The 14,941-nt window shown below is 35.4% G+C and overlaps 1 protein-coding gene across 2 annotated transcripts in view; it reads left to right on the plus strand.

Moving 5' to 3' along the window:
* Nox4 (NADPH oxidase 4) overlaps window positions 1-14,941 on the plus strand; it is a 189,159-nt gene that overhangs the window by 128,174 nt on the left and 46,044 nt on the right. For both annotated transcript variants that reach the window (XM_042688089.1, XM_042688082.1), the window contains exon 12: window positions 1,243-1,303. In XM_042688089.1, coding sequence (XP_042544023.1) covers window positions 1,243-1,303 — 61 coding nt within the window. The remainder of the gene's footprint in view (window positions 1-1,242; window positions 1,304-14,941) is intronic.

Below are 14,941 nucleotides of genomic sequence, written 5' to 3' on the forward strand. Positions count from 1 at the left end.
GTAATCCTAGCTACTCAGAAGGCTGAGATAAACATCCCTTGTGCACTCTTTTGTGTGTGTGTGTTTGCCTGCCCTAGCCTTGAACTTAAGGCCTGGGGTCTGTCTCTGAACTCTTTTACTCAAGGATAAAACTCTACCACTTGAGCCACAGCTCCAATTCTCCCTTTGGAATATTGTGTATTAAAGAGACTCATAGACTTTCCTGCTTGAGTTGTGTGATCCTCTCATCTCAATAACTAGTATTATAGGCATGAACCACCAGCACTTGGCTTCCCTGAGACTCTTATCCCCAGTTAACTTCTAAAAGAAACTGAAAGTGGAGCTGTGCCTCAAGTGGTAACCTTGAGCAGAAAATCTCAGAGACAGTGCCCAGGCCCTGAGTTCAAGCCCAAGGGTTGACAAAAAAGAAAAAAGAAATTACTGAATAAGAATTCAGTAAGTATTCAGTATAAATAATTATACAGAAATAGTAGCATCTATCATTTATCTCCCTTCAGCTAAGTTAGATATGGTAAAATAAATTATGGAATATTCATCATTGAAGCTATTTTTTTAAATTGTGAATAAAGGAATTTTTTTATATGGAGCCACATTGTGTGTGTGTGTGTGTGTGTGTGTGTGTGTGTGTGTGTGTGTGTGTGTGTGTGTGTTTTCTTTGTGCTACCTTCTTTACTAAAACTGATTCTCTACCTGTCCCCTTCAGACTTATTCTGACAATAGAGAGAAAAAGAAAGACCTATAGGAACATAGCTTAACTGGGCATGGGAAATTTGTGTCACACTGAGATACATATTTTTTTCTCTGTAATTTGTCAAGGTGTCAAGTCATATCTAAGGAGAAAAAGCCACATGAACCATTAGTCTTCATTGCTTCCTTTGTGTAGGAAGTTGTTTGCTCAAATATTTTTATGTGGAACATGTTTTATCTAGATTTTTAGTTAAATAATGTAATAATAGTATTGTAATAATAAATATAATGTAATACTAAAATTGATAGGCAATTTGTGTGTATTTTGTTTCACATATATATTTATGAGTTTTTAGACATGTAGATTATCCAATTGACAATTCTACTCCTAGTTGACATCACCACTCTTGTTTAAGCAATGATCTATAGAGCTAGATTATACTTTTATTTTATCTATTGATTTGGGGGAATTATATAAGAATAAAAGTTTTCATTGAATTTTAATCTGATAACATGTAATTATTAATTAGAATTGATTCTACTATTTTTTTTCAGTGTCCAACTAAAACCAAAGCAACATTTGGAGTCCATCTTAAAATAGTAGGAGACTGGACAGGTATGTAGAATATAAAGTTTTTACATACATACTTTGAAAAATAATGCTTCAGAATATCTTGAATGGTTTAAGTAGTATTAAGCACTAGCATGTACACAGCTGTGTATGTGTTTCAAGCTGTTTTTCTGTTTTATTTCTCTGCTTTGTACAATTTGACATCCTAAGTTTTCTTGTAAGGTGCACTTTTGCAAACAGGATGCTATTATTAATAATGTATTATTTACTGTGTTTGAAAAATCATAGGTTTCTGCCTACTTGTCAGATACAATGACAAGAGTGAGAATGCTGAGATGTATTACTTAGAAAACATGTTTTTAAAATTCATGGTTGGTTTGACTCTGAATATAGACAACACCCTGAGATCACATAGATCTTCCTGTCCCTTCATAACCTTTTGTGAGTATCTATGCCTATAATAATTCCACAGAAGATTTAGGAGATGGTCATTTTAATAGCAAGTGTGTTGGTGATACTTTATTCACCAAATACAATTCATTCTCTGAGACATGCCTTTTTTTGTGTGAAAATACCATAGAGGGGTTATAATTACATTCGCAAGATAATGAGTACATTTCTTATCAAGCATTGTTGGCTCCTCTTCCCTTTCCCATCCCTTCCCTTCTCCTCCTTCCCCTTCCCATGCCTTCCCATCTCCCCCCACCCCCAAAGTTGTTAAGTTCGTTTTTCGACATAACAACTTGTACATCTCATTGTTGCAATGGGTCCACCTGTATCCCTAGTTAAATGATTTGTTTTTTCCATTCCCCTCCACAAATTATACCAACATCAAATACAGTGAAAGCCGGGGCTATACTGTGGGGGAGGGACATACAAAGCAACAAAGAAATCATCTTATAAATATATTAGAAACAATTGAATGAAAGCAAAAACATTTGAATACTTACCATGGGGTTCATTTCACCTAACATCAACTTTTGAGACATGCCTTGTATTAAGAGTTCGGACTAAATAAAAGTAATATTATTCATTCTTATATTGCTTTAACCCAGTAGAATGAGTTAAAAAAAAGTGCTCAGGACATGTTGACCTGTTAGTTGCTTGTTTACATTATTTTTATAAGGAGAGAATAAAAATTGTAAAGAATACAAGTTCAGATTAAGGTATTTGATAATTACAAGCAAAACACAAATTATTTTATAAAATGTAGGAATCAGAAAATGTAGATTCAGTGTCCTCTAGGGATATACAAGATTATTTGTAGAAAAGGTAAAGAATTTGGAATCCTAGAAATCAGGAAATAAAAATTGATGTTGATTAAAAAAGTAAAACTTATATCATTGTTAAAAATGAATGAAAGCAATGGCAGTGACTATATATTTTCGAAGGTTGGGTCAATCAGCTTCTATCAGTAAAATGAAAGCAAAAATCAACCAAACCAAAACCAAAAACTAAACTAAAACAAGGTCACCAAAATAAATGTCTGTTTTGCAAGTAGGATGGAAGGCATTGCTACTTAGAGTGAGCTTAGTGGAGATTATGAATGCTTTCAAAAATATTATTATATCCTAAAGATTTTAGGGACCATCTGAAATGTTTAGGGGAGTCTGATGAAAATGGTATAAATAAATCATTGGGTGGATTACAACCACAGGAAAACTTGCAGTTTCTTCACAGTCAGTGAATGGTAAAGGAAACCATGGTGGGTAAACATGGAATAGAATAGACTTGTGAATACAAGTTAAGAAGTTAGAAATGGAAAAAAAAGTAATTTCTTTAAACATTATGAAAATGACCACTTGTATAAGATGCTCAATAACAAAAGAAATATTTGAAGATGAGTAGAAAAGTAGTTGATAGCTGGGTATCATATCACAAGGTTAAAAATAATAGCTGTGTGTATAAAAATCTATGTGTTTAAAGGTTTAAAGGGACTCACCTTCAATGAGAGATAATAAAATGGGGAAAATATCCCCATTTAAAAGGCAAAAGTCAAATTAGTCAAAGAAATCTTTAAGAAGCAATGAATGATTTAGTATTATAAAAAGTAATCTGATGGAGATAATGTTCATGTTCATGAAGTAGCATTTAAAAAAGGCCTCATAGTAGGCTGGGTGCTGGTGGCTCACACTTATAATCCTAGCTACCCAAGAGACTGAGATTTGAAGATCATGTATGGAACCTAGTCAGGGCAGGAACGACTGTGAGACTTATCTCCATTAAAAAAAAGAAACTATCAAAAAAGGTATAAGTGAGGTGATGTTAGGGAAATGAACCCTAAGATATCTATTCAAATGTATTTTTTTTCTTTCATGCGACTGTTTCTTACACATTTATAAGATGATTTCTTTGTTGCTTTGTATGTCCCTCACCCACAGTGTAACCCCTGCTTTCACTGTATTTGATGTTGGTATAATTTGTGGAGGGGAAGGGGAGAAACAAATCGTTTAAACAGGGATACAGGTGGACCCGTTGTAACAATGGGATGTACAAGTCGTTATGTTGAAAACGAACTTTACAACTTTCGTGGCGGGGAGGAGGGAGGATTGGGGGAAGCGGAAGGAGGATGGAAAGGGGAAACAAAGGAGGAGGCTACAATGCTTGATAAGAAATGTACTCATTATCTTGCCCATGTAATTGTAACCCCTCTGTACAGTATTTTCACAATAAAAAATAAATAAAGCCAGCCCATACAAGAAAAAAAAAAGGTATAAGTGGAGCTGTGGCTCAAGTGGTAGAGTGCTAGCCTTCAACAAAAGAAGCTCAGGGGTAGTGCCCAAGCTCTGAGATCAAGCCCCAGGACTGGCACCAAAATAAAACAACACTGTAGCCAACTCAGAGAAAAATGCTGGTGTAGTCTGCCAAAGTTTATTTCTACAATAGCACAGATTCAGTTGTTTTGACAATGCCTGGGAAACAAAGACTGAGGAGAATTGCTAACAGAAAGAATTAAGTTTATTGATGAATGGCAATGATAGAATTTCTATATCTGAAGGAAAAATAGAACAATAGTTTAACTCATATAGGTTTGTAAAAACTTCATGATGATTTATATTTTCTGTTTTTTTTTCCTCAGTTATTTTCTAGCACTGATAGCTCATTAAAATAAATGATTACTTTAACATTTATTTTAATAACCTCTACTAAGAACACATAATCGTGTTAATTTTATCTTCCATTTCTAATATACTGTACCAATGAGAGAGAAATAAGATCATTTGCTGTTCAGATGCTTTTCAATTAATTGACCTTCTTTATTGTGCACTTGAAATATTTGTTCACTGGGGAAAAACAATGACAAGCATTCATGCAGACAACTAAATAATTCTGTCACTATCTGACACTTTAGTTTAAAAAGATTTAATTTCTGTAAAATAATGGGATTAGAATTGTTAAAGGAAAAATGGAAACATTTAACTCCTGAGATCAAGCAGCACTAGTTTTTATTTTGAAACACATGATTAAAACTTAACACTAGGAAGAACATGTATGGAAATATCTAGGAAGTACTTAGAGTTTGTGCATTCGAGGTCTGTTTTGCTAAACTGATTGAAATATTTAATAATGGTTTCTCTCTGATGAAATGTATTCTTAATGAACAATGAACAAGATTAGAAGCAAAAATCTAGCTCTGTTCCAAGAGTAATCATGTAGTTGCAAGTATTCAAGAAGTCAAGAAACTCAAAGCTCAAATGGGAAAGCATATAAATTTCCTATTTTCCAGATTTTTGTTTTCACAGTCCTCTAGTTGAATCTCTTATATGTGCAAGATTCCCATTAAATTTAGAAGACTCATAAAGATCCTTAAATTTTCCCTAAAATGAGAAGATAAAGTAGATTGCCCGAGTAAATTTCTATTTGAATTAAGTTAATATTGCTTATCTTTATGTTTTGTCGATTTTAGCAATCTTGCTTATTGGCTTAGTTATCATTCTATTCAAAAATGTCCTTGTTAAATGTGATTAGAGTAATATCTGAGTAATGCTATTCTTTCACTTATTTTATTTTCTAAATAGCATCTTATTTCAAAGAAGCATAAAACCCGGGCTGGGAAGGTGGCTCAGTGGTAGAGTGCTTGCCTTGCATGCCTGAGGCCCTGGGTTCAATTCCTCAGCACCACATAAGCAAAAAGAAAAAAGCCAGAAGTGGCACTGTGGCTTAAGTGGTAGAGCGCTAGCCTTCAGCTGAGGAGCTGAGGGACAGCGCCCAGGCCCTGAGTTCAGATGCCATGACCGGACCCCCCCCCCCCAAAAAAAAAGAAGTATAAAACCCACATATAATTAGCCTATACTTTTTCCATTGAATCATTCAATAATCAACGGATACCCAATAGAGGATTCAATGAACGTATCACATGACAGCTCATCATCGAGTATAAAATTTTCATATTGTCCATTATTGCTTGCTTGAATCAGAAGATATGATTAATCAAAAGTGATAAGAACAGGGCCACAGAATATTATATGCACGAATATCAGTAGATTGATGAATCAACAGTGCACATAACATTAATATAACTTTAGTTAATGACTGGGCCAGAGTTGATATCTCTGTTTATTTCTGTATCACTATGTAAGTTTCATTTTTTGATTATTCCTTTTAAGTCAGATTCTAAGAGTTCTAAATATTCTGTTCTAAATATTCTAAATATTCTGGAAATATTATGTTACATTGTTGTGTTGCTAGGACTACTGAGTTTCAAATGATAACCCATTGAGAAAATAACATTTAAACCTTTTGTTAATTTGGCTGATAATCAAATATGTATTGTACATCTACTATATTCTGTACTAGTCTCAAAAGATACAGCACTGGTCAGGTGCATGTGGTGCATGACTGTAATCCCAGCTACTCAAGAGGCTGAGATCTGAGGAGCATTGTTTGAAGCCAGCCAAGAGGGAAAGTCCATGTGTAAGATTTGTATCTCTAATTAACCACCAAAAAGCCAGAGGTGGAGCTGTGACTCAAATGCTAGAGCAGTCACCTTGAGGATAAAACTCAAGAGACAATGCCCAGGCTCTGAGTTCAAGCCCCAGGACTGGCACTCCCTTTTTTTTTTTTTTTTTTTAATCAGTTGTGGGCCTGAATTCAGGGCCTGGGTGCTGTCCCTCAGCTCTTCAGCTCAAGGCTAGCTCAAGGCTCTACCACTTGAGCCACAGCGCCACTCCTGGCTTTTTCTGCTTATGTGGTACTGAGGAATTGAACCCAGGGCCTCATGCATGCAAGGCAAGCACTCTATCACTGAGCCACCTTCCCAGCTCTGGCACTCCCTTTTAAAGAAAAGATACTGCATTAGAAAACCAGAGAAGGTTCCTTCCCTTATATAGTTTTTATTCCTGTTAGTCAAAACCTTTGAAAGATAGCAAAACAATCAGTATACTATGTATCAGGTAAGGATAAGTACAATGAAGGAAAAGAAGAGATGGGGGTAGGAATGAAAAAAAGATTGAGAGTTTACTTATGGATTTTCTAAGTAGACACATGAGTGTCTTACTGAAGGAATTAGTCAGCTCAATTTCAGGAGGAAATGTGCTTGGGCTGAGGACACAGAAATGACAAAGTCCCTAGGAGGAATACATATTGGTGTTCAAGGAACAGTAAGGAAGCCATTTGGGCTGGAGGGAGACAGCAAGATGGGGAGTAACATCATTGACATTACAGGTGAACAGAAGATCTCACACTATAGCCTGTAAAAGAATTGAAGTTTCAATATGAGGTCAAAAGCCTGCTTTTGAAGCCCGAACCTGAGTATTCTTATTGTTCTGATATGTGCTTCTTAGTGGTTTGGCTGATTTTAAGAGCATAGAGAAATGGGTGAGAATTTTGGAATTTATAAAAGACAATCGAATTCTTTTTCAGGTGAAGAGGATGTAAGACTGTAAAGATGTTGTCATGGTGACTCTACCTCCTGTCATAGAGCCTTAGTTTATGGAAGGTGGTGACATCACAACACTCTTGCCCCTCTGGATAGCAGTAGCCATCCTTGCTCCCTTCTGGATTTTTAACCTCCACTTGGCTTCATGATTTATCCTTCACCTGGGTCCCTTCCTCCTTTCATTTCATTTATGTAGTGACTTTTTTTTTCCATATCTGAACTATTATAGAAGTCAACAAGCTGACTATTGGAGAATAGCATATTAGGGTGAGCAGAAAGTGAGTTTGCAGACAAAGAGACAAAAATGTTTGTTTTCAAGAACAAATACACTTCTGATACTAAGGGTGTGGGAAAGTTACAGCTGATAATGACTGAGAAATAATCTTTGTATCTGATTTTAAATGCAATGGGAAGATGTCAGAGAGTTGACATCTTGAAAGAGTAACTTTGCTGTGCAGACAACATGGTTGGAACAGTCAAAAGTGGAAATTGGTGAATTTTTAAAAGCTTTTAAAGTGCAGATGAGAGAAAATGCTAGCTTTGTTTAGAATAATAGTGACTAGAGATTAGAGAAGTGAGGAGTGGTTGGATTTCAGAGATATATGTGGTAAATTCTGTTGATGCATCTCATATACAATGAAGTCAAGAAAGACTAGGTTTAAGCTTTTATTGAGTGGATAGTGCTACCACCTGTTGATATGGGAAGTAACTCGGCATGTTGGGAGGACATGAGTGCTATTCAAAGTCCAGCTTGTGCATATGAAATTTAAGATGTCTTGAATTTCCAAAGGTAAGTTACATAGGCATTTGAATCATAGCAAGTTCAGTTCCAGACCATTGCTATAAGGTATACATTGCAATAAAGTGAGTCACACAAATTTTGGGTCTTCAGTATATAAATTTTGTTCACACTGTACTATAGTTTATATTCAGTAGCACTGCATTTCAAAAAGCATACATAATTTAACTTAAAATGCCTATTGTTAGGGGCTGGGAAGGTGGCTCAGTGGTAGAGCGCTTGCCTTGCATGCCTGAGGCCCTGGATTCGATTCCTCAGCATCACATAAGCAAAAAGAAAAAAGCCAGAAGTGGCGCTGTGGCTCAAGTGGTAGAGCGCTAGCCTTGAGCTGAAGAGCTGAGGGACAGCGCCCAGGCCCAGAGTTCAGGCCCCACAACCGGACCCCCCAAAAAAACAAAAAAATAAATACCTATTGTTATACTAATGAAGTGTTATACTGAACTAAAACCCCTTTATACAACTACATAAAGATAATTTAAAAAATTAAGAATACCTTATTCTTAAAACACAAAAAATAATCTAAGCCCCCGCAAGTAGTAGCCTATTCTTTTTCTTGGTTGGAGTGGGTTGCCTTGATGTTGGTGATTTCTTTTGATCAGAATGGTAGGTTCTCAAGAGGGACCTGGAGAATTTTCTTTTAAGTAAGCCATCCCTGAAGTTTGATGCATGAATTGAGTCTTTTTTGAAAGATTTCTGTGTAGTTTTCACTGCTGTGTGATGCCATTTATCCCACACTGGAACATCTTTCAAAACTGAAGTCAACACTCCCAAACTATGCCAACCAGGTTCATTTTATAGGTTACATATTTTGTGGTCATGTCATGGTGGTCACAACATTTTCACAGTAAGTAGGTTCCATTTTTTTATTTAAAGGCAAACAAATATTTTCTTTGTTGATCCATGAAAAGCATTCTTCATATCTATGAAATATTTATCACAAGGGTGCAGCTATTTACTCATATCTTCAGGTTTCACTTCTAATTCTGATTCTCTTGTCTCTACCACATCCATCTGTAATTATTTCCTCTCCTGGCTCCTCAAGCCATGGTCATTTATGAGGGATGAAATCAACTTCATAAATTTTGGGTTCTGTTGATATTTTCATCTTTCTTCTAAATCACACATTGTTAAGGACAATGGTACATTCTTGCTGTAAGATGTTCAGTGGCATTTGTCCAACAAATTCCATAGATTGAGAAGAATCAATCTGTAGAAACTTCAGCGTCATAAAGTATTTTTTAAATAAGTTGACTTGAAAATTGAAATCGCACTGTGATTTATATGCTGCAGAAGTGATGTTGTATTACCTTTTTTTTTTTTAAATTTCCATCACAATTCTTGGGTGAGCAAGTGTATTGTCAATGTATAGTGAGATTTTGAGCAGTAGGTCTAGACAGTGTGCTTAAAATTGTCAGCAAAGTAAAGCAGAATGTGCAGTTATCTAGGCTTTGCTTGGATTCCTTCCTTCACTTGAACCCTTAGAGGCCATGATAAGGTTATTAACTGGCCTAATATCAATATTATTATTATTTTTATTGTGAAAATACCGTACAGAGGGGTTACAATTACATGGGCAAGGCAATGAGTACATTTCTTATCAAGCATTGTTGCCTCTCCCTTTGTTTCCCCTTACTATCCCTTACCATCTACCCCCCCTTCCCCCACTCCTCACCCTGCCAAAGTTGTAAAGCTTGTTTTTCGACATAATGTCTTGTACATCTCATTGTTGCAATGGGTCCACCTGAATCCCTATTTAAACAATTTGTTTTTTCCCTTCCCCTCCACAAATTATACTAGCATCAAATACAGTGAAAACGGGTTATACCGTGGGGGAGGGACATAAAAAGCAACAAAGAAATATAAATATGTCAGAAACAATAGCAAGAAATAAAAAAAAAAAACATTTGAGTCCTTATCTTGGGGTTTATTTTGCCTAACATCAACTTGTCTGACAGTTTCTACTTGTCTCAGATATATACTAGTTATTGCAAATAAGGGAAACCATGGGACCTATGTTTCTTTGCAGCTGGCTTACTTCACTTAATATAATTTTTTCCAAGTCTTTCCATTTCCTAACAAATGGGGCAATGCCATTCTTTCTGATGGAGGCATAGAATTCCATTTTGCATATATATCACAGGGCATCTGGGTTGGTTCCATCTTAGCTATGGTAAATAATGCTGCAATAAACATAGTTGTGCTGGTAGCTTTTAGTATGGTCTTGTTTGTGATCATTTGGGTAAATGCCCAAAAAGGGATTGCTGGAATAAGGAATACCAAGAAGAAGGAAAATACAGAGGAGAGGAAAGGCAAGTTAGTAGGGCAGATAGAAAACTTACAACATTTATTGCTTGCTTGCTGATGTATGAATGTGGCCTGTGGTGCACCAAAGAAAGTATAATAGTAAGGTTATCAATAACCATAACATATAGAAAACTAAGAAAAAAGTTTGAATCTTATAAAAAGTGTGATATGGAGACATAAATCAGCAGAGAAATATTACCCACAGAATTTCTCAGTGAAGCATTGCCACACCTATAATTTGCTGTAAAGCAAAGCAATAAGGGAATAATTAAATTACAAAAAAATGTGTGGGCCTGGAAGTTAGAAAAATATCTGGGCTAAGGATCTGTACTGGGAAATTATTGGTATTGGCTATTGATAGAGTTAGTCTTAAAGCTAGATTGGATCACCAACAGCAGTAATTCTCAACCCTGCAAGAAGCCATGGGAGGTGGTTTATAACTATCTTCCAGCATTCAGGGGGTTGACACATGAGAAATGGAATTGAGGTCACTTTGGCTATATGGTTAAGCCTTGTCTCAAAAACCACAACAAATAAATCAACCCTTGTGAGGACCTTCACCTTGCTTTTTCATATTTCTTATGTTCCCTTAAAATTTAACTTGAAAAGTAAAATTACATTTACAGATATTATAAATATCATTATGGAAGTCAATATAATACCCTTCCTTAGCATAACAATTTCAGGAAATAACTGTAATAATTAAAATCATGAGAAGACAAGTAGGAGAGAGCAAACTAGCTGCCTCCTGTCTTTTCCTCCTTTCGGATCAGGGCTCTTCCTTGTTAACTTCATGTTAATTACTTTCAGGAAAGACTTGTCTCCACAACTATTGCCATTTGAGATTAGAGCTTCAGCATATGAATTTTGTGGGGACAAAATATTATTCACAGGACTTACAATATGCTTCTCCATAACGATACACATCTTTTGGTTTAGTTGTGGAAAAAGAGTATTAGGGTTCCTTCAGTTTAGAAAGTAGTTGTTATCCTGCAAATTGAATTAACAAACTAACACCATGCAAAAATTTGCATTTATGTGGTCATAAATGAATTATTCATTTACAAATATATTCAGTAAGTCATATAAAAATGTATAGGATATTAGACTAGTGTTTCATAGTATGCTCCATAACATGGCAGGATGTCTGTTGTTCCTAATCCTTACACTTTCAACAAGAAATCTAATAACAGATGCTGGAAGGGATGTGGCCAAAAGGAACCCTATTGCATTGCTAGTGGGAATGTAATTGTTCAGCTGCTTTGGAAAGCAGTATGGAGGTTTCTCAAAAGACTACACATAGAGTTCCCCTATGATGCAGCAATCTTACTTTTGGGCATTTACCCAAATGATCATGAACAAGGCCATACTAAAGCTACCAGAACAACTATGTTTATCGAAGTATTATTCATCATAGCTAAGATATGGAACCAACCCAGATACCGCTCACTAGATGAATGGATGAAGAAAATGTGGTATAGATACCACATTTTCTTCATCCATTCATATATATATATATATATATATATATATATATATATATATATATATATGTACTTACATACATACAATGGAATTCTATGCCTCCATCAGAAAAAATGACATTGCCCCATTTGTCAGGAAATAGAAAGGCTTGGAAAAAAATCATAGTAGGGAAAGTAAGCCAGGCCCAAAGAAAAATAGGTCCATGGTTTCCCTTATTTGCAATAACTAGTATATGTCTAGGACAAGCAGAAAAGGTCAAAAGCTATGTACATTTGATCATATAACATGAAGCTAAGCAAAATGAACCCCAAGATAGGAACACAAGAAGTTTTTATCTTTGTTACTGTTATTTTTAATGTACTTATAATGTACTATGTGATCTTTTTTGTTTGTTTTGTATGTTTTTCCCCCATGGTATAACCCCTGTTTTCACAGTATTTGATTCAGGTGCCCTGCATCTTATATATACATTTTTTCTAATTTGGGGAGGGGAAGGGATATAACAAAATGCTTAAATAGGGATACAGGTTGACCCATTGTAACAATGAGATGCACAAGACACGTTGAAAATGAACTTTACAACTTGGGAAAGGGGAGGAGGGAGAAGGGATGGTAGGGGATAAAGAAAGGAGTGGGCAACAATGCTTGATAGGAAATCTACTCGTTACCTTACTCATGTAACTGTAACCCCTCTGTACAGTATCTTTACAATAAAAATATACATGAAAAAGAAGAGAATACGAGTGTTTGGTTTAGATTGTACAGGAGAGTGCTTCAAGGACAGTGTTGATTCATTATATCAAATGCTTCTCAGAAATAAAGTAAAAAGAAGTGACTTTAGGAGTTATGGTTTTATCTGCATTTTTTGTTTTTTTTTCTCCTTTTTAGTGCTAGGGATTCAAGTCAGGGTGTTATACTTGCTAGGCAACATGTGTTACTGAGCTACAGCCTAGTCCTGGACTTGGTTTTAAATAAAATGTTGAGAATAAAAGTCTGTTTAAAATACATTTGAGAGATTAACAAGTAGATATCATAAGTATTGACAAATGTAGTAATACATTGGATTAGATGAAATCATTTGGAGAGGATGGTGTCCATCCTGATGTGTACTCATTAAAATCAGTCTGGTTGCTTCCAATCACTAATTGTGTGTGCAGTTGTTTTACAAAAATACTAGTATCAGTATGTCTACTAAATGTAACATGTTGATAGTCAGCACTGGGATAGTATGAGAGGTTGGAAGGAGGAGGTGGTTAAGTCATGGGGCTTCTGCCCTCATGATTGGTATTAGAGCCTTTACAAAAGGAGTTAGTTACTACTTTCTGCTTTAATGAAGGGAAAGTGCACAAATCCTCTTTGGGTTCTACTATACCATATATGGACCTAACAACAAGGTTGAATCTTGGAAGCACCAGTCCTGCTCATATCTAAGTCTCCAACTTTCCAGCATTTGGAACTGTGAGAAATATTTTTTTAATAAATTATACAGTCTGGGGGCTAGGAATGTGGCTCAGTGGTAGAGTGCTTGCCTAGCATGCATGAAGCCCTGGGTTCTATTAGTCAGTACCACATAAACAGAAAAAGCTGGAAGTGGTTCTGTGGCTCAAAGTGGTAGAGTGCTATACTAGAGAAGCTCAGGGACAGTGCCCAGGCCCTGGGTAAATACATAAATAAATAAAGAATACAGTATGAAGTTTTACCATAGTCAAACTAATAGGCTTATAAAACTTTATTCATTATTGATTAATTTTTAAACCTGAATTGAATATTTGCTAGGATACTACTAACTTGTAAAGAGATTGTGTTTCCAATGAAATGAAGAAATAGATCAATAGCTGAAAGGAGATCATAAGGACAAAGCAAGTATGGAGAGGATGCATTAGTGTAATTCTAATAGTTACATTATGATAATTATATTACAACATTTCTATATTTCTGAGAACAATACAAATAATAAAAAATCACAGAGAAAGGATAAATTATTGGAGAAACTGAAGATATGGTTAGAGAACAAAAGTCCACAAATGCCTCTTAATGAATCCAGAATGACTGGATTCCAAGATATAAATGGAAGAATTGGCCTTGGGTAAAGATGCTTTGGGAGTTCATGCTTTATAATAGGAAGAATGCAAAGAAGATGCTTTCACATGTTAATAGAAGTGAGTTGCAGAATGTTTGATGCATTTGGATTGAGAGATATAAAATATTATGGCTCCTCCTGGTTCTAATTTAAATAAATAGCAGGTGAATCATTGAGACTAAGAGTGCAAGAATATGAGCTCAAAGATTGAATAGAAGGTGAAATCTGTCATTTGAATAGTAAATTGATGAGAGAAGCCTGGTGGTCCTACTTAATTGTTCTATTTAATCTAGTCCTATTTGATGTAATGTCCTTTTCAGGTGTGTGTTTCTAAATGTAAAGTGAAAAAATTCAGAATCATCATGATTTATTTTCCAGCTATCGTCCATATTCCATATTAACAAATGCACAGTTGGAGAATTAGATTGTTGTCAGCATTACTCCACATTAAATTAAATCCACCATAGCTGTCACCTCAAATCTATTTCCCTACTTACAACCATGGGGTCTCGAAAATATGAATCAAATAGCATTGCTTCTCGTCTATAAAATACTTTAATAGTATTCTACTGGTACTGTAGAATAAAAACAAAAATCTTCACCATGACCAAGAAGAGCCTCTGTTTTCTTTCCTTATCTACATTTCATTATGAGCCACTTAACTTCTTATATAACGAGCAGCAATATTGACCTGTGATTTTTTTCATTTTTCTCATTTCCTCCCACCCTGTATATGTCCTGGTATATCAACAGAAACAATCACATTACTGCTGCCCATACTTACTACATGTATATTTAGTCTATTTATATCAGAATGAGAGTCAGTTCCCCTGAGAAAGCTTCAAGACACTCAATGTAGGTGATATTTTGTATAAGTTACTCCCCACTGGCCACCATATAATTAATGGGTGATCATTAATGTATTTAGTGTTCTACAATCAAGTTTAAGCACTATCAGATTAGAGAACTATGTGTCCCTTTGCTCCTTATTATAATTAAGGGATTTATAAAGCTTCTAGTAAATTCAAATATTTGTTAAGGGAAAGAAGCAAAGAAGAGAGTGTGAGAAAGACAGACAGAGGTAGGAAGGGAGATAAGAATGTCCTAAGCATCATTAAAATTCCTAGGGAGGTGAAA

The sequence above is a fragment of the Dipodomys spectabilis genome, unplaced genomic scaffold, assembly GCF_019054845.1.
Source record: "Dipodomys spectabilis isolate Male_0828 unplaced genomic scaffold, ASM1905484v1 ptg000003l, whole genome shotgun sequence".
NCBI lineage: Eukaryota > Metazoa > Chordata > Mammalia > Rodentia > Heteromyidae > Dipodomys > Dipodomys spectabilis.